The sequence below is a fragment of the Anolis carolinensis genome, unplaced genomic scaffold (assembly GCF_035594765.1).
Source record: "Anolis carolinensis isolate JA03-04 unplaced genomic scaffold, rAnoCar3.1.pri scaffold_10, whole genome shotgun sequence".
In the NCBI taxonomy this organism is placed as follows: domain Eukaryota; kingdom Metazoa; phylum Chordata; class Lepidosauria; order Squamata; family Dactyloidae; genus Anolis; species Anolis carolinensis.
The window spans coordinates 15,255,957-15,275,647 of NW_026943821.1; the positions used below are offsets into that span (position 1 = coordinate 15,255,957).

The 19,691-nt window shown below is 40.8% G+C and overlaps 2 protein-coding genes across 3 annotated transcripts in view; one reads left to right on the forward strand and one right to left on the reverse strand.

The window, feature by feature from the left end:
• atp4a (ATPase H+/K+ transporting subunit alpha) overlaps positions 1-10,059 on the forward strand; it is a 29,012-nt gene extending 18,953 nt beyond the window's left edge. The window contains exons 15-23 of the mRNA XM_008117285.3: positions 649-799; positions 2,614-2,782; positions 4,089-4,243; positions 6,000-6,123; positions 6,618-6,763; positions 6,923-7,056; positions 7,650-7,751; positions 9,068-9,159; positions 9,598-10,059. Of these exons, the coding sequence (XP_008115492.2) occupies positions 649-799; positions 2,614-2,782; positions 4,089-4,243; positions 6,000-6,123; positions 6,618-6,763; positions 6,923-7,056; positions 7,650-7,751; positions 9,068-9,159; positions 9,598-9,626 (1,102 nt within the window). The 3' untranslated portion in view covers positions 9,627-10,059. The remainder of the gene's footprint in view (positions 1-648; positions 800-2,613; positions 2,783-4,088; positions 4,244-5,999; positions 6,124-6,617; positions 6,764-6,922; positions 7,057-7,649; positions 7,752-9,067; positions 9,160-9,597) is intronic.
• Positions 10,060-11,517: 1,458 nt separating this feature from the next.
• Positions 11,518-19,300, reverse strand: tmem147 (transmembrane protein 147). Of its 2 annotated transcripts, none has more exons than XM_008117284.3 (8): positions 19,150-19,300; positions 17,152-17,312; positions 16,678-16,747; positions 16,223-16,288; positions 14,716-14,852; positions 13,435-13,519; positions 12,463-12,584; positions 11,518-11,822 (listed from the first exon to the last, which is right to left on the reverse strand). In XM_008117284.3, the coding sequence occupies exons 2-8, from the start codon at positions 17,226-17,228 to the stop codon at positions 11,702-11,704; spliced, it is 678 nt and encodes a 225-aa protein (XP_008115491.1). In that variant the 5' UTR covers positions 17,229-17,312; positions 19,150-19,300; the 3' UTR covers positions 11,518-11,701. The 2 variants fall into 2 exon arrangements, with proteins under 2 accessions (XP_008115491.1, XP_003225116.1); XM_003225068.4 differs by having other exon boundaries at positions 19,106-19,200.
• Between the last annotated feature and the right edge of the window lie 391 nt (positions 19,301-19,691).

Here is a 19,691-nt window from a genome sequence, read left to right on the forward strand (position 1 = left end):
AATGCAGAAGCATGCCTTCCAAACAGCAAGAAACTTATGTGAGGTGAGTTTAGGGAAAGCCTTTCTTCTTTAGGATGGCAAAGGATTGCAAAGTCATCTTAAAAGTTCAAAAGGTATTTATTAAGGTCAAAAGAAATCCATTGTAGATAGGAAAAGGGTTTGGAGCTAACTAGCTGTCTAAGCTAGCTTCTAAGGCAGGTAAAAATAACAAAAATTTCTAGATAGCTACATTGGGCAAAATGCATCCTACTTGCAAGGAAGACAAAAGAAGGAAGAATGGAGAAGGAATTACGACCGACCGCATGGTCTGTGCCTTCTCTTTTAGGGCCATAAAAATTCCAATCTACGTAGAGGATGTAACCTCATTCCTGCAGAGATCACGTTGCTAAAACAACAAGGCAAGAGGGTGGATGTAACAGGATAGAAGAGAGAAAACAGCAAAGCCTGTTTGGACATGCATGGGATTATAGAGAGGTGTCCCTCAGTCTATCTACCCACTACCTGTCTAATAAATGAGACTTGTGTAGTCCAGGATGACTCCCAACACAAAGGAAAGAGGGATAGCACTATATCCGTAAGAGTGTCATAGTAAGGTTATTATTTAATATATGAGCTTGAGGTTCTCACTTTCTCCGTTTCCATATCTAGGGATGCCCGGGCATGTGTAGTCAATGGGGGTCAGCTGAAAGACATGGAGACCGAGGAACTGGTGGAGATCCTGAAGATGCATCCGGAGATGGTCTTTGCTCGTACCTCTCCTCAGCAGAAACTCATCATTGTCGAAAGCTGTCAGAAATTGGTAAACTTAGAGAGAGAGCTTCATGTGTAGTTTATTTATTAATTCCTTCTTTATCATACTTTTTAATCAATTGATTTTTCCAAAAAAAATATACAGTCTCGCTTATCCAACTTTCTGTATTATCCAACGCAGTTTGCCATTTAGTAGTCAATATTTTTGTAGTCAGATTTTCAATACATTGCGAAGTTTTGGTGCTAAATTCGTAAATACAGTAATTATTACATAACATTATCAAGTACTGAACTGCTTTTTCTGTTGTGAAACATGATATTTTGGTGCTTAATTTGTAAAATCGTAACTTAATTTGATGTTTAATGGGCTTTTCCTTAATCCCTCCTTATTATCTAACATTTTCACTTATCCAACTTTCTGACAGCCCGTTTATGTTGGATAAGTGAGACTCTACTGTAATGCATGGCCCACAGGTTTATCTTTACAATACTTGATGCACCAGAGGAAAATGCCAGTGGTTGGGTGGGTGGGTTGGTGGATGACAAGAACCTTGAGGCATCCTATAGAGGTATTCCTTAGATAAGAAAGATGTGTTCTCTGCCATTACTTCTTTAGCAGTAACTTTTGGACCAGAAGCAGCAATAACATGGCAAGGGAGAGCTGTTCGGCAGTGGAACTCTCTGTCCCAGAGTATGGTGGAGGCTCCTTCTTTGGAGGCTTTTAAGCAGAGGCTGGATGGCCATCTGTCAGGGGTGCTTTGAGTGTGATTTTCCTGCTTCTTGGCAGGGGGTTGGACTGGATGGCCAGTGAGGTCTCTTCCAACTCTACAATTCTATGATTCTATGGTTCCCCCACCACCAAATAGAAGAGCAGTTTAATAAGCTTCAGCAAAGTTTTTATCCAAAGGTAACAATATGGATGTATAAAATGGAACAATCAGCTCAAGTATGTCTTGCATAAGTAACAAAAACTTTTTGATCCATCTAGAGCAGGGGTCCCCAAACCTTTTAAACAGGGGGCCAGTACACAATCCTTCTGACTATTGGAGGACTGGACTATAGTAATAATAGTAATAATAATAACAACAACAACAACAACAACAACAATAAAAAAGAGGGTTGGAAGAGACACTTTGGGCCATTGAGTCCAATCCCCTTCTGCCTTTGTGCACCGAAAACACAAGCAAAGCACCCCTGACAGATGGCCACCCAGCCTCAATGTTAATAATAATACTAATACTACTACTACTACTACTACTACTAATAATAATAATAATAATAATAATAATAATAATAAAGAGGGTTGGAAGAGAACCCTTGGGCCATTTAGTCCAATCCCCTTCTGCCTTTGTGCACCAAAAGCACAAGCAAAGCATCCCTGACAGATGGCCACACACCCTTAATAATAATAATAATAATAATAATAATAATAATAATAATAATAATAATAATAATAATGGTTGTAAGAGAAGAAGAGACCCCTTGGGTCATTTAGCCCAACCCCCTTCTGCCCTTGTGCTATGGGGGCCGGATAAATGGCTTCGATGGGCCGCATCCGGCCCCCGGGCCTTAGTTTGGGGACCCCTGATCTAGAGACACTTGAAAGTCTCCTCTAAAATGCCCCCAGGGATATTTGTTTTTCTTTATCAGCCTCCACCTTTCTTCTGATTTTCATTTTGTGGCCAGATTTCAAGATCTGTGCCGGGAAGGGAAATTAACGTACTGGGAGGAGTTGGATGAAGCAGGCTTATCAATTCATGTATGCTCAGTAAAGGATTCTGGAGGGAGCTGTTATTGACCATGCCTGTATTTTTGTTTACATTTCACTTTGCATATCCAAAACATTCTACTTCTTCTTTGCAGGGTGCAATTGTGGCTGTAACAGGAGATGGGGTCAATGATTCCCCAGCATTGAAGAAAGCTGATATCGGTGTGGCCATGGGCATTGCTGGCTCTGACGCAGCCAAGAACGCAGCTGACATGATCTTGCTGGATGACAATTTTGCCTCTATCGTCACTGGCGTTGAGCAGGGTCTGTTCTTAGGAAGCTGTAATATAAGGGGGGAAGCAATGGGAAGTGTTTTGTGTGTACTGGTGGACACAAAATGCATAAATGAAAAAGGGCAATCTTGAAAACTGATGTTGCAGTTGAAGAAATGAGTGGGAAAAAGGCATATGAAGTTCTGACAGTAGAGTTTAAATGAGGCAGCAAGATGATTATGTTTATCATCATCAATTGATCAATTGATTGATTGATATAGTGCCGTCATCAAGAATACTTTACGATAGTACAAGCAAAAACAATAGGTCCTGTCAGAAGTACACCATCTTATATATGTGTACTATACATATACACAGAAAGGAGGAATAACAGAACTAGACAAAACAATTGCAAAATAAATCATCTAGATAAAATGCTAATTTAAAAAACACAAAAAGCACACTGATAGTCATGTAATTATGACATACAACATGACAGTGGAAATTGCTCTTGCATTCAAGTACAGTAGAGTCTCACTTATCCAACATAAACGGGCCGGCAGAATGTTGGATAAGTGAATATGTTGGATAATAAGGACGGATTAAGGAAAAGCCTATTAAACATCAAATTGGGGTATGATTTTACAAATTAAGCACCAAAACATCATGTTATACAACAAATTTGATTGAAAAAGTAGTTCAATACGCAGTAATGCTATGTAGTAATTACTGTATTTACGAGTTTAGCACCAAAATATCATGATGTATTGACTACAAAAATGTGTTGGATAATCCAGAACGTTGGATAAGCGAGTGTTGGATAAGTGAGACTCACTGTAAGTGTCATTGAGATCTCCACTGGTGCCTGAGCCATTGGTTGATGCTGTGAGATGTTAATGAACTAGGGCAGATCAATAAATGAAGCAGCCAGGATGCAGCCAGGCTTTGAAGCTGAAGGCCATTCTATGCTAATCAAGCTGGCCAATTGCAACATTCACACTGGCCTCCAACAGAGAAGAGTTCTTTCTCCCAACCTGGACATTCCACAGATATATAAACCCCACTTGCCTATTTTTCAACAGACCTCACAAATCTCCGAGAATGCCTGCCATAGATGTGGGTGAAACGTCAGGAGAGAATGTTTCTGGAGCAAAGCCATACAGTCCAGAAAACTCACAGCAACCCAATAAATGAATTCTTGCTGCATAATAAATAACAGCTATTAATGTTGTGAAGAATCTGCCACTGATACAAAACACAAGCAAAGCATTGTGTTTGTCTATTATTCTATTATCATGGTTTATCTCAATAAGTTGACATGTTCTGATTTTTCTCTCAATTTCTTTCTTTCTTCTCAGGACGTCTCATATTTGACAATCTCAAGAAATCCATTGCCTACACCTTGACCAAGAACATCCCAGAACTGACACCATACCTGATCTACATCACTGTCAGTGTCCCCCTTCCTCTTGGTTGCATCACCATCCTTTTTATTGAACTCTGCACAGACATTGTGAGTGAAACTTTCAAAGCTCAGAACCTCGAAGGAGGCAGAAAGGGGAATAGGTCTTCTGATCCTCTCAGTTGAACCCAAATATTGTTTTTAAACTGAATGTTTCAGAGCATTCCTCTTTCGCTTGGATCACTTCAAGTGTGTTTACTGTTTATTCAAAGTATTTACGCCATGCTTTGAAGCCACATAGGCTCCCAGAGTAGCTCAAAAATTGTTACTATGGCAGTTCCATGCCCTCAGGCTTAAAACCCAAAGATGGGACAGAGAAGGAAAAATAAGTGGTAGTAGGGAAAGTTATTTCTGCTGCTGCTTCCCTACCCTTGAAGCTAAAGGAATGGCATTTGGGGTGGAGGGATGGCTTACAGAGAGCACATAATAGTGCCATAAAACACAAAAACACAAGTAAATTACATCAACATTAATAACAATATCAATTAACATAAACCAACACTTACAAAAAACCAACACTTACATTTCCCCACATAAATTCACACATACCAGCCCATACACAAAAGCATTCGTCTCCCGTTACATACCATGTAGCAACTGTGAATTGACTAGGGATGTTCATTAAGGTAGCAATGAATCACACGAAATGTTGATTGGTTTCTTTAATGGTCTCACCCCTGATTGTGGATTAATCTATGGAATTTCTATCCAAAGGTTTTGGGACCATTTACAGTTTGCAATTATTATTATTATTATTATTATTATTATTATTATTATTATTATTATTATTATTATTATTATTATGACACAGCAAACAAGATAGACATGCTGGATTTCATATCACAAAATCACAAGTCAAACACTTCCCAAGTGTCTAGGACTGTGTGATGTATTTTCGGATGATGCGTGCAGATCCCAGTAGGGTGGCCTTTTGCAGTTGGCAGATCGTGATTTTGTCAATGTCTATTGTTTCCAAATGCCGGCTGAGATCTTTTGGCACGGCACCCAATGTGCCGATCACTACCGGGACCACCTGCACTGGTTTCTGCCAGAGTCTTTGAAGTTCAGTCTTGAGATCCTGATAGCGGCTGAGTTATTATTATTATTATTATTATTATTATTATTATTATTATTATTATTACAACTTTATTTTTTTATGCCGCCTCCATCTCCCCGAAGGGACTCGGTGTGGCTCACATGAGGACTAGCCCAGACAAAAGATTAAAACACAACCAGAAAAAAATTAAAACATAATAAATACATAAAAACAGTCAGTTAAAACAAGGTAGTAATAATAATAATAATAATAATAATATAATAATAATAATAATAATAATAATAATAATAATAATAATAAAGGCCACCCTGCTGGGATCTGCGCGCATCATCCGAAAATACATCACACAGTCCTAGACACTTGGGAAGTGTTCGACATGTGATTTTGTGATATGAAATCCAGCATATCTATCTTGTTTGCTGTGTCATAATAAAATAAAATAAAATAAAATAAAATAATAATAATAATAATATTTGGACATGCAGAGGATAAAAGTATAGACTCTGGATGGGGATTCCTGAGGTCTATAAAGACAATCAGAACAGGGGACAAGGGACAATCTCAGTAACCGCTGGGCCGAAGGCTAAGGAACAATGTTAAAGTGCAATATCTCATACCATTGTAAACATGAGTGACGAATAGAATCACAGATGGAACCCTATGGGAACTGAAACCAGGGCTATACATAGCAAGGTTCTGCAGAGACCGCTGCATTGTTTCTGACTTCTCCACTCCTGTTTCATTCCTCAGTTCCCCTCTGTGTCTTTGGCCTATGAGAAAGCAGAGAGTGACATAATGCACCTGAAGCCACGCAACCCGCGACGGGACCGCCTTGTCAATGAAGCCTTGGCTGTCTATTCCTACTTCCAGATTGGTGTGTATAATTAAGAGCTGGAGATGGAAGCTGGTACTTAAAAGAGAGGGAGGATACATTTGCTGGGATTTGCTCCTAATGCTGTAAAAGGCAATTGTTTGGTTTTTCCTTTGCATCAAAAAAATAATGGTGGTTTTTGAGAACCAGCAGCCTTAAAGATTTGGTTGGACTGTAACACCCATCCTTTCACATTAGTACACACCATTGGTGTGATGTTATAGAAGTCACAGTATAACTATCTCTGGAACCACACATTGTCTATCCTTTAAATGCTTATTTCTCTTCCATCATCTCTCATTCCTCAAAAGCATTAGGGTAAGGTTTTTAGGGAGAAGGCTTGGGTTCCTTTCAACGGAATGAGCAGCATAATAAAATGCCTGAAATGCTGCAACATGCCACATTTTGAATATGTGAAGCATAGCTCTAAAAACCCCACTTCATTTGGGATTGGCTAAACCTTGATCTAAACCCACCTATGTTTCACCACCAACCAGGAGCCATCCAGTCCTTTGCAGGGTTCACCGACTACTTTACAGCCATGGCCCAAGAGGGATGGTACCCACTGAAGTGTGTGGGCCTTCGCGCCGACTGGGAGAATGACCATCTCCAAGATGTCGAAGATAGCTATGGGCAACAGTGGGTGAGTAGAGAGGCCACTTCTGACTTCCAGACATGGAAACAGGAGATATCATTTCTCCACTCCAAAAAGCAGTGCTCTCCTTAGATATGGTTCTTAGGGGAGAAGTAGAGAAACCGAAAAAGGATCACTGAATGCATTGGCTGTTCTTCCCCCTTGTAGACATTTGGGCAGCGCTTGTACCAGGAGTATACGTGCTACACCGTCTTCTTCATTAGTATTGAGATGTGCCAGATTGCTGATGTCCTCATCCGTAAAACACGACGTCTTTCTGTCTTCCAGCAAGGATTCTTCCGGTACGTGGGAGCACCAAAAACCTCTGTCAAATCCTACTTGCTCCAAATGCCTGATTATCCAAATTTTACAAATTTATAAAATTGACTTTTTTCCGTTTCCAGCACACCTGACATGCTGACTATAGGACTCTGGGACTTTTAGCTCATAAAATAACTTCCTTAAACTCTTCCATAACATAATCTCATTTAGACTTAAGTATTGGAAATCTTAATAAAGACCTAAGATAAGAGGAAAAAATGAAAGATTAATGTAATTCTATGTCTCTATAAATCCCACTGAGAAGACATGTGTAAGATTATGCTGTTAATAGCCTTGATAATGCAATTCTCCAAGTCTTCTCAGGGTTAAGATCAAGTGAGTTCAGTTGTATTTGTATAGAATTAGACCACATGTGTAAGTCAATGGAGTTTTGGGGACCAAAATTATGGATTTTGATATTTATGGATAAGTCAAGGGTCGTTTTGCAGAGAGAGAAAATTAAGTACTTTACTCCCTTTTTAATGGTCCAATTGAGCTACCTATCATATGGAAACCCACAGCAAACCATGTTTTTTTTTCAGTCATGAATTCCATTCTTTTCCTTTTTTTTCAGAAACAAAATCCTGGTAATTGCTATTGTGTTCCAAATTTGCCTGGGCTGCTTCCTCTGTTACTGTCCCGGTATGCCCAATATCTTCAACTTTATGCCCATACGGTAAGAACTGAATTTCATTGAGATTGCACTGGAAAAAAAAAAGTGGTACCTCCAAATCATTAATCTAAGACACTCCACAGAAACGACTACGGCTCGTTCATCAGAAATATCCAATTACTTCCTCTTACATTGCTTCTCTATAGGTCAGTCTGAGAAAACGTCAGTGGCCCAAGTTTGTTGAATTAGTTTCAGATCTTAGTCAGGATTTGGATTTGGATGTTCTGCATCCTAGTCAAATGTTCTAACTACCACATATCACTGGCCCTCATCCTCCTCTACCCTTGTTTCACTACTTATCTTTCTGCTGCCATATCTCTGTCCTTGACCTTCATCTCCCCAACCTTGCTGTCCTCAGTTGTAAAAAAAAAAATCTCCCTTAAATGGATCTGACACTGTCTTGTCTTCTTCCATCATTACCTTTAGCACATCTTATACCAAATCTTTCAGAAAACCCCTTAGTTTTCATACTATAATGCAGGCAAAGTGTTTGCAACTTAAACACAGAAAATTCCTCATCTCACCAGATTTCCATTTCCCATCTCCTCTTCTGTTGTCATCCCCTGTGAAATCTTATATTCCAAACTTATTGAGACAGGGATATTGTCTCATACACTTTGTGAGACATTACACGTTTATAAAATTATTCCTATATATTCTTAACATTTTTACTTTTGCTATGTAATTACTATGTATAGTGATTGTGCTATGGTCCCATCCAGTATCAACAATGTCTAAAGGGCTATATACTGCCCATACTTTTATCTAGTACCCCATCCAGTACAGCTTCCTTATTCTGTATCTTAGGTCATACAAATATGCACAGTATGTAGCCTTCTAGGTGCTGTTGGACTGTAACTCCCATCATCCCTGTTACCGTATGCTACTTTTCATGAAAGGTGCAATCCAGCAACTTGTCTGATAGTCCTAAGTCACTCCAAGCCAGAGACTCATTCAGCACCATGGAAAGCAATCATAACAGCCTGGTGATATAAAGACTAGACCAGTGGTTCGCATCCTGTGGGTCACCAGGTTTTTTGGCCTACAACTACCAGAAATCCCAGTCAATTTACCAGCTGTTAGGATTTCTGGAAGTTGAAGGCCAAAACATCTGGGGACCCACAGGTTGAGAACCACTGCCCTTGAAGAAAGCATTGGACTGCCCATCTCAAGCATCCTAGACCACAATTTAAGATGAAAGGCTGGTTCAGGTTACTTACTCAGACATTTTCCATTTTAACACAAAGCAGTCACAACTGAACTCACCCAGATTTTTATAGCAACGTATATGAAGTTTATTTTCTTCTGGACCTTTCTAGATTCCAGTGGTGGCTAGTCCCAATGCCCTTTGGCATTCTCATCTTTGTCTATGATGAAATTAGAAAACTGGGAGTCCGAAGACATCCTGGAAGTAAGTTATTGGTGGAAATGGGAGGAGGAAGAATCAACAATGGATTAGTCTCCCCATGTAGATTAACAGCTGCTACTTAAGTCCACCAGTACAGCAGTGGTATCCAGCCAGGTTCCCTAAATGTTGTTGGAGTCCATCTCTTATCCCTGCCCATTGGCCAAGCTGTAAGGGAGGGAAACTTGCTTCTCAACAGTAGTGACACTGTTATTTTTATTATTATTATTATTATTATTATTATTATTATTATTATTATTATTATTATTATTATTATTATTATATTGTCTTTTCTCAGATTCAAACTGCCAGGCTAATGTAAAAATGTACGTCTTTTCTATGACACTGGATAGATGTTAAAGGTGGCAGGGGCCCATTTACAAAACAGTTCTTTGCCACTTTCCATGGCTCTGAATTCACCCCATTCATTCTGTCTTCTTCCAGGTTGGTGGGACAAAGAACTCTACTACTAAAATGTTATGGACAATGCATTTCTTCCTGGTGTCAACATTTCCCCAGGGCAAGAGGCAAGAAACAAGAAGGAATCAAGGATATGGTTCTATCATTGACTTTCAACTGTGTCCAGCTTGCTTCATCTCTCACCTTTTTCAGATAGATTTATCACCAAAAAAACCCTGTTTTGATATTTTAGTGTGCAAAGGAGGAGGGAAAATGAACAGGGTTCTGTGCCTGCTGATATGGCAGCCAAGTTGGTACTGATCACAGAATTCTGCATTATGAGAATGTTTATGTCTTATAAAAATAAATATTAATTATCAAGTTAGTTAACTCAAAACATTTCAAAGATTTAAAAATTCAGCCAAATGGATGGGAGAGTGAACAAGAGCCTTATGTAACTGCATCCCTCCCTAGGAAGAGCTGAATTAAAAATAAAAATTGATGAAACAAATGTTTGCTATTTAGCCTTATTTATCACGGAATTGGAGAGTTGGAAAAGACCACCAGGGCCATCCATGCAGGAATACACAAAGCATTCCTGAAAGATGGCGATCCAGCCTCTGTTTATATACACCTTTGAGTCACAATTATTTTACTTTGTGAAGCATGGATTATTCACAGATGCAGTGATATCATGAAGTTGACTGAATGAAAATGAATCCAAAAACAGTCACCAGCATTTTTCTGAACTTACTTTTACCCTTTTACCCATCTGGAGTTGTGAAACAGGCTTGATGCACGGTAAATAGGCAAGAAGCCAAGCTTTTTCCCTTCTGTCTCTAGGTTATATTGGATATAGAAGTTTTAATGGCCTAGCAAAATCTATTGTTCTATTCATGTAGCAGTAGCAAACATACTTTCCCACTAAATCTATAGTGGGAAAGCATGCAGCAGCATACAGAACTACAAGGACCGTCTTTTCACACTAAACTTGGCGATAAGCATTATACTACCTGGTGAACCAGGTTATAAGTAAGGCTAAAGGGACCTTGAAAATCAGCCTGATAAGTCATTAGCCTGAAAAAATGCCCTGCTAAGAAAAAGGCTACTAAAAAAAACCACAGAGACTGCTGGAAAAAGATAGATTACTTCATCCCTCTTTTCATTCCAAATGGATTTCATGCTAGCTGTGATATAACCTTTCCTCCAGTTGGAGGATGACTCTGGTCACTTGCAATAAAATTACTGATCAGCTATAGAAAACAGTTGCTAATTAAATAGAAGGCTAATTTTTACATGTTACTATTATCACATACATTTTAAAACCAACTCTCTAGGGGGGAAATTCCAAGAAATCCACTTATTACTTTAAATCTTCCGCAATCATAGAATTGGAAGAGACCTCATGGGCCATCCAGTCCAACTCCCTGCCAAGAAGCAAGAAAATTGCATTCATAGCATGCCCGACAGATGGCCACCCAGCCTCTGCTTAATAGCTTCTAAAGAAGGAGCCTCCACCACACTCCGGGGCAGAGAGTTCCACTGCTGAACAGCTCTCACAGTTAGGAAGTTCTTCCTAATATTCAGGTAGAATCTCCTTTCCTGTAGTTTGAATCCACCTCTTCCATCAGAAGCCTACGCCCTCATCCCTGCCATGACAACAATACTTATTGAAATCTCTCTACTTGCTCTTTCAGCTTTCAGTTTAAAAACTGGGCATGACTTGGGAGCAAACAATTCACATTCTTGTTTCTGTCACTTTGTGGACTAGGGCTGACTGGTAACTGAAGCCTTAATTTTTCATGATCCCTAGGAGAAAGTCTGATTTGCAGAGATTTGGCCCCACAAAGTGAACCAACATGATTTTCTCTTGAAAGGACAACACTCACCCCAACCAATCCTGCCCAGGGAAGTGCAATGGGCATGTTAAGACAGCAGCCAAACTAACATTACATCTGCAAACCATAAAAAACAAACACTATTTTTATTGTCATTATTATTATTCTTGTTGCTTGAGACTAAAAGCCCCATTGGAATTGATCTCTCAGCAGGAAAGATGAAACTGCGTTCTCTTGGCAACCAGGAGTTGGTTGTGCAGCCCCAGGACACAGAGCTCATGGAAAGAGATGGAAAGAGGAAAGATCAACCCTCAGTTACTGTGCACCAGGGTGATAAAGAGAGTCAGGGAGCTCAGGGAAAGGAGGCCGGTGATCACAGCTTTAACTAAGAGGGCTGTCCAACTGCCCAGGAGAAAGACGTGGACAAAAGATCTGTAAAGAAAAGAGAAAAGGAGATGTTGATAAGGGGAGAAGGAAAAAATGGCAAAAGTTTGTATCAAATCAGAAAGGCTATCCAAGGTCTTCAATATGAGTCAGCTACATTTTCAATCCAGATCTCCCAAAAATCAAAGCCAGCCTAGCAAATGGTGAGGAATGATGGAGTTGTCATTCGAAGCATCTGAAGTGCCAATGGCTCTCCCTCCTGCTTTAATGGGATATCTGAACCTAGGCTACTTCACACACAGATATTGCAATGTGGAGTGCCCCAATTTGGATTCCAGCCATCCAAATCTTACCCAATTCCAATCCCAACTTTCCAACCTCAACATCCCAAAACATCTGACAGCATTCTAGACATGCCAAACACATGGTCATTCCTAAGCAAAAGCTTAAAAAGTCAAATAATATCTTGCACAGCAACAAATTTATTGGAGCCTGAGAACTGTGGTTCTGAGTGGGATTTTTCCTCTTCTCATCTCTAACGAAACCTCAAAGTTACCCCTAATACACCATGAAAACCGCAATACTTGTCTAACTAATCCACTCGTTTTCCATATTTTAAGTGGGCAATGCTACAACAAAAGCTACAACTGTCCCCACCCCATCTCCTTGTGCACTCCCAGTCACTTACTCCATGAAGAAAGCCTTGTAGACACTGATTCCCAAGAGGAAGGTGAGAGGTAGTCGGTAGTGTTTGGGCAAATCGTAGCGTGTAAACATCCACACCAAGGCAGCCATGGCGATATAGTGGACCTGGAGGCAGACAAGTAGCAGGAAGAAATGAAGGCGGAACGGAAAGTTCTGAATAAACAGAAATGAATGATCTGTATGGTTTCTTTTGCAGCAATTCTAGTGAGTTCAAGTCACAAGAGACCCCCTTAACAAAATAACGTAAAATTGAGCATTCCTGTTCAATGTTATAAACACTCAACCAACTCCAATTCACTGGCCACCTTCTCTGGTTTTCCTCCCCATCTACTATCAGCCATCATTCTGTCGCAAATAACTGTAGTTAACCTTTAGTGGTCTTTCTGGAGATTTTTCTCCCTATAAAAGCCCACTTTCCCACTTATTCCTCCTTCCCTCATGTATGCTGTTTTGGCTCCACCAGGAACTATGCTGCAGAAATTAAATCATTCTTAGTATATAGGATTACAATTCCATGTTTTCACAAAACTCTCCCAGATGTAGAATCTAAAAGCCACTTTTAAAAAATATATAGTGAAATAAACTAGTGAAGTTTAACCATTCACTATTAATTTAAGGAATCTGAATTAAAGATTGCCTGGCTAATTAATTAATTATATCTCAGTACAAAAGAAAGTGAAGACATAACACATTATAATTCCTTTTCAGCAGAAGTTATGCTGATTGAATACACTAATCCACAATTTTTTAACCAGGAAACAGCCAGAAGACAGTGACACAGATAGTATCTTGACTCCATTACTCCTTACACTGCCTGAGTGTATGAGGGATGGGAGGTGGGTGAAACGAAAGAGACCCAAAAGAAATAAAACTCAAACCTTCATTTGTTTTCTCCCCATCAGCTATGATCATACTTTAGAGGAGCTCACAGGAAACAATAAGAATTGGCACTTACCAGACTGATATTGGAGTCGATGCTCATCTGAATATATTTCCAGTCAAATTCAATGCCACGAGCTCCTACCCACAGTGGGATACATCTGGCAGAGACATGAAGGCTATCAGGAAGACATTCCTGCCTTTTCATACCCAAAAGCATCCAAGGACTCCCTTCCCAATCAGTATACTACAGATAAACATCTTCCCTAATTTAAAAAGAAAATCACACCACTTATCACAAGGGCTCACTTTATTTTATTTATTTTTATTTATTTATTTATTAAACTTGTATACTGCTACTCCCAGTTTGGCTCGGAGCGGTTTACAGAAATAGATTAAAACAATACACTTAGCTTTAAAATAACAATAAAAACAATAAAAACAACAATAAAAGCAACAATAAAAACAGACATTTTAGCCATCTCACAAGGTACAGCTTGTGAAGTCGCAATATCATGAGGTGTCCCTGATGATGTGCAGTTACCTTTCCCTCATCAGTAAATGACTACAAGCCAAAATGTGTGGGACATTCTGGGAAGACCTTGGTCTTCTAACACAAGACTGACACAAGGCCAGGCTGTGGCACAGGCTGATTAGTAGCCAGCTGCAATAAATCACTATGACCAAGAGGTCATGAGTTTGAGGCCAGCCCGTGGCGGAGTGAGCACCCGACCATTAAATTTTTTTAAAAATAGCCCTGCTCATTGTTGACCTAAGCAACCCGAAAGATAGTTGCATCTATCAAGTAGGAAATTTAGGTACCACTATGTGGGGAGGCTAATTTAACTAATTTGCGACACCATAAAAATCGTCCAGCAATGTTTGGAATGAGGAAGTCAGCGTCACAGTGGATGATGAAGCAGCTGCTCCCCCTGTGGCTGGAATCAAGCATACCCTCAGGAAGCTGGAGAAGGTTAAATTGCCTCTATGTCTCTATTTTCATATGGCATTGAATGTTTGCCTTGTATGTGTACATTGTGATCCACCCTGAGTCCCCTTTGGGGTGAGAAGGGCAGAATATAAATATTGTAAATAAATAAATAATTCCATCATACAATTATTGAATCATAAAGTTGGAAGACACCACAAGGGCAATCCAATCCAGCTCCTTGTCATGCAAGAACATAGAATCAAAGCTCCCACAACAGATGGCCATCCAGTCAAAATATCTGGCAACCTTCAGATTGAGAACCACTGGATAAGAGGATCTTAATGTAGATGAATAAGTATTAGTTCCATCTGCACCCCATTATCAGGTGCCACTACCTGAAAATGCCCATCATTTCTGCCAACTCACCGGGACATAATGAGCTCTGCTGTGGCCCACCCCATGGCCGCCACCATGATCTTGTACTCCCCTTTGCCTGCATTCCGGGACATCACCAGATGCAACCCCACAAGATCAGCCAAATCCACAGTGGCCTTCATGAATTCCTGGCACAAAACAAAAAGGTCAGGGCAACAGCTCACAAACTTTCCTTTATTTGCCATTCTCTAATGCCACCAGAAACACCATCCACAAATCTTGTTGTTATTATTATTTGCTGCCAAGTCAGATGTTAGTGAGAACCCTCCAAAGGATCCTGCTTAGTATAACAGTTCAGGTCTTCCAAACTCTGGGCCATGGATTCCTTCACTGAATCAATCCATGTGCAATGAAGTCCTTTCTCTTTCCCTACTGCCTTCTGCTTTACTATGTATTACTGTATTTTCCAATGAGTTGTAGCCTCTCAAGATATAACTTTCACTTTGATCATTTCTAGTGAGAGTTCACGCTTGATCTATTCTCAAATCCACTTATTTAGCTTGTTGCTATCCATTAAAAATTGTACCACCCCACATTACATATTAGTTGATTTTCTTCTTTGCAGCTTTCTTCACTGTCCAGTTTTCACACGTGTACATAGAAATCAGAAATATTAAAGTATGCATGATTCTCACTTTAGTTTTTAACAGCTTCAAGAGAAATTACATCCCCTAGTATGCCAACATCAATGCATATCTTCTATACTTTTTTTCCGTGTCAGGAGCAACTTGAGTCGCTTCTAGAGTGAGAGAATTGGCCGTCTGCAAGGACGTTGCCCAGGGGACGCCCGGATGTTTTGATGTTTTTACCATCCTTGTGGGAGGCTTCTCTCATGTCTCGCATGTAGCTGGAGCTGATAGAGGGAGCTCATCCGCACTCTCCCCGGGTGGGATTTGAACATGGCAGCTTTCAGGTCAGCAACCCAACCTTCAAGTCACTACGCCATCGGGGGCTCCATCTATAAGTGTAGAAGCTACAAGCAAGAGTACTGATAGATGCCAGTATAGTAGCTCTAGCAAAATATCAGTATTACTTATTTGGACTAGTACATGATCATCAAGAATGTAGGATAATATCTAGTCTGTGGGTGGTCCAAGGGATACATTTCCACTTTCAAAACCACCTTTCTCTCCAAGGTTCAACTCTTGAGTTGGTAAAGCAAATGGAGCAATTATGAAATCATAGTGCTATCCAGCTAGGCTGTTTAATCTGAAAAGGAGTATCCTTGTTTGCTTTATTTAAATAGGGAAGCAAAGGCAATAGGGAAAGCCACATTCCGGATGGATAGAATCAATCAAGGGGGACATCTATACTGTAAAATTAATGCAGTCTGTCACCTCTTTAACTGCCATGGCTCAATTCTATGGAAACCCCGAATTTGTTAATTTGGTGAGGCACCAACACTCTTTAGCAGAGGAGACCCTTGTTCATGCAGAAGGTTCAAACAAATGACGGCTACTTTTGCAGGCAACTGAAATATCAGCAGAGCTGAACTTACCCCAACGAAGTCGTAGGCACCCGCACCACCCTCCCAGGTTGGAAAGAAGGTTGCTAAAAACAGCATCTGTAAAAGACAAAGCAATAAAGAAAGGCAATTACAATGCTGCCTTAAAAGAAGTAACTTATCACATAGGCAACATTGTGCACAAAGTGCTCTGGACTAGCTAAGTTTATATATCTAGCTTCTGGAATTTGAGGGGTAAAGAGTCTTGTATTTGAACATTATGCAGATGATCAGGAACTCAATCCAGGCAAGTAGAGAAATTGATTCTTTGTTAATTGAGATATAATTACATTTTCTTCATTTTAACAAAATATTCACCAGGGAAAGGATGCTTAAGACAGAATTTGCTAGCAAAGTTATTCCCAATGGCTCTCACACTGCTGACATCCCAATTTTCATGCGCTAATTCAGTCCTGCCAATGTTCTAAAGACAGAAAAGTAGCCAATACCTTACAAAGCTGGACAAATAAATAAGTGGCTCCGGCTTGTACACATCTCCAGAAAGCATTATACTCTGATCTGAAAGAGATGAAAACACAAAGATGTATATGTCAAAGAAGCTATACTCTTATAAAGTAATATACACAACTTCCCTTTGTTCAGAGGTCAGGAATCTCTGTGTCTAGAATTTGTTGGACTCCAACCCCCATCAGTCACAGCCAGCATAACCACAGGTCTAGGATGACAGATATGTTCACCCAACATCATTTGAAGTAACATGGGTTGCCTATCTTAGCTTTATCTACATTCCTATTCTCACTTTTCTTGCATTTTGCTATTTGCTGACAGTGACACTATCACCAGTAGGAACATCATGTTGTTCCTCAGCTCAGGCCACAAAACATCTCTGATGAAACCCACAAGCAAGTCAAGACTATATCAGTTGCAACATCTTTCTTTCACAACACCAGAAGAAAACTCACAGGCCGCTGCATTTGTAGGTGATGAAATACGGGAAATATGCCAGGGCAAAACAATTCCCAAAGTGGAAGAGGGTCATCGTGGTGCCAGCCTGATGAATTGAAGCTCAAGACACTAAGAGGGATGGTAACAGATGCTGCCTTCTTGCAAAGTCAGGATGTTTCTGAGGAAAAGTAAGACCAGAAGACAGTAAAACAAAAATATACCAAGTCAACCTGATTGAAGGGGGAAAGGAAGGGGCCTGAGGCTGTTAGGAATGGTGGGAGTTGAAGTCCAAAACACCTGGAGGGCCAAAGTTTGCCCATGCCTGTTGTACAGCTATAGCACTCTTTTATCAGTGATTCCCAAACCCTGGTTGTTCAGGTATTTTAGACTCCAACTCCCAGAATTCACTAACCTTTGGCCAAAGTGGTTGAGGATGCTGGGGGTTGAAGTGCACAAACCTGAAGTCCCACAGCTTGGGATCCACTATATATAATTATAATAATTATTATTTTTCATGTCAGGAGCGACTTGAAAAACTGCAAGTCGCTTCTGGAGTGAGAGAATTGGCTATCTGCAAGAACGTTGCCCAGGGGACGCCTGGATGTTTTTACCATCCTTGTGGGAGGCTTCTCTCATGTCCCCACATGGGGCTGGAGCTGATAGAGGGAGCTCATCCGCGCTCTCCCCGGGTGGGATTCAAACCTGGCAGCTTGCAGATCAGCAGCCCAACCTTCAAGTCACAAGGCTTTAACCCACTACTCCACCGGGGTATATTATATATAATATATATATAATTAAATTATAATTTAATTATATATATATATATATGGATCCCCGATGGCGAAGTGTGTTAAAGCACTGAGCTGCTGAACTTACAGACTGAAAGGTCCCAGGTTCAAACCCCAGGAGCAGCATGAGCAGCCGCTGTTAGCTCCAGCTTCTGCCAACCTAGCAGTTTGAAAACATGCAAATGTGAGTAGATCGATAGGTACCACTTTGGCGGGAAGGTAACGCCGCTCCATGCAGTCATGCCGGCCACATGACCTTGGAGGTGTCTACGGACAACGCCAGCTCTTCGGCTTAGAAATGGAGATGAGCACCAACCCCCAGAGTCAGACATGACTGGACTTAACGTCAGGGGAAAACCTTTACCTTTACCTATCTATATATATAAATGAGTGATGGCATCACGGCAACCAACAAAACAACAAAACTACAGGCCCCCCAACCTCGAAATCTGACAACACAACCCATCATCCATGCCTCTAGGTTGATACAACAAAAAGAAAAGAAAAGTAAAGTCCTAATTAGAGGGAAAGGAATAATTGTTTTATCCAATTGCTGCCAGTTAGAGGACTAATCTCTGCCCACTTGGTGTCCTAGCAACCCACTCAGCCCAAGGGACAGGCTGAGTTAGGCCTCACTTAGGCCTCTTCCACAGATTATCTAATTTGCACTGGATTATATGGCAGTGTAGACTCAAGGCCCTTCCATACAGCTATATAACCCATTTATAATGGACTTAATGCCAGGGGAAAACCTTTACCGTTTACCTTAACTATCACCAATTCCTCAATACTTTATTTCCCATACCACCATACTTCGCCACAGCAACGTGTGGCTGGGCACAGCCTTACAGCCATACAGAATATATATATTCCCAAACTGTGGGCCTTCAAGTTTGTGCACTTCAACTCCCAGCAGTCTCAACCAGTTCGGCCAATATATATATATATATATATATATATTATAACACATACACATACATATATATATAGCAGTGGATCCCAGTGATTCCCAAGCTGTGGGCCTCCAAATATGTTTGTGTGTGTGTATCTCTTTCTCTCCCTCCCTCTCTCTGACCAAATAACAACCATGATACTAGAACCCAGCCTCCTCCCAAGCGCCTTTCTTTTGACACTACTCCTTCCAAACTCAACGATATTATTCTCCTGCTCCTCCTTCCCTCACCCCAGAGGCCTTTGGCTTCTCCGGCATTTCTCCCTGGTACTCACTGGACACACGACTCCTTTTCCTGCTCCTTCTACGCATGCGCACAGGGACACAGCCTTGGCCTCGGCGTCCTTTTTGGATCACGGGACATGTAGTTCTTTCCTTGGAGGCTCTCCCTCCATTCCCCTCGAGGGCGGGAGAGCCGAGGAATACAATCCCCACAGTGCTTCGCGGCGAAAGGCCTCTCGCACGACGGGAGCCGTAGGCATTCATTGAAAGAACGTCAAGCTTTGGTGCCATTCGTCATAGTAAAAGGGAGGAGAGAGGGAGAGAACTGGGAAGTGTCATGAAGAACGTGTTGTTGAAGGCTTTCATGGCTGGAACCATTGAGTTGCTGAGAGTTTTCCGTGTATGGCCATGTTCCAGAAGCATTCCCTCCTGACGTTTCGTCCACATCTGTGGCAGGCATCCTCAGAGGTTGTGAGACCTGTTGGAAACTAAGCAAGTGGGGTTGTTGTGTGTTTTCCGGGCTGTATGGCCATGTTCCAGAAGTATTCTCTCCTGACGTTTCGCCCACATCTATGGCAGGCATCCTCAGAGATTG

Coding starts and splice junctions, on each gene's coding strand:
- tmem147 (XM_008117284.3), bottom strand. CDS start 17,228: ATGACCCTCTTCCACTTTGGGAATTGTTTTGCCCTGGCATATTTCCCG. Junction 16,748..17,151: donor ACCTACAAATGCAGCGGCCT/GTGAGTTTTCTT, acceptor CATCTCTTTCAG/ATCAGAGTATAATGCTTTCT. Junction 11,823..12,462: donor TACAAGGCTTTCTTCATGGA/GTAAGTGACTGG, acceptor TTTTCTTTACAG/ATCTTTTGTCCACGTCTTTC.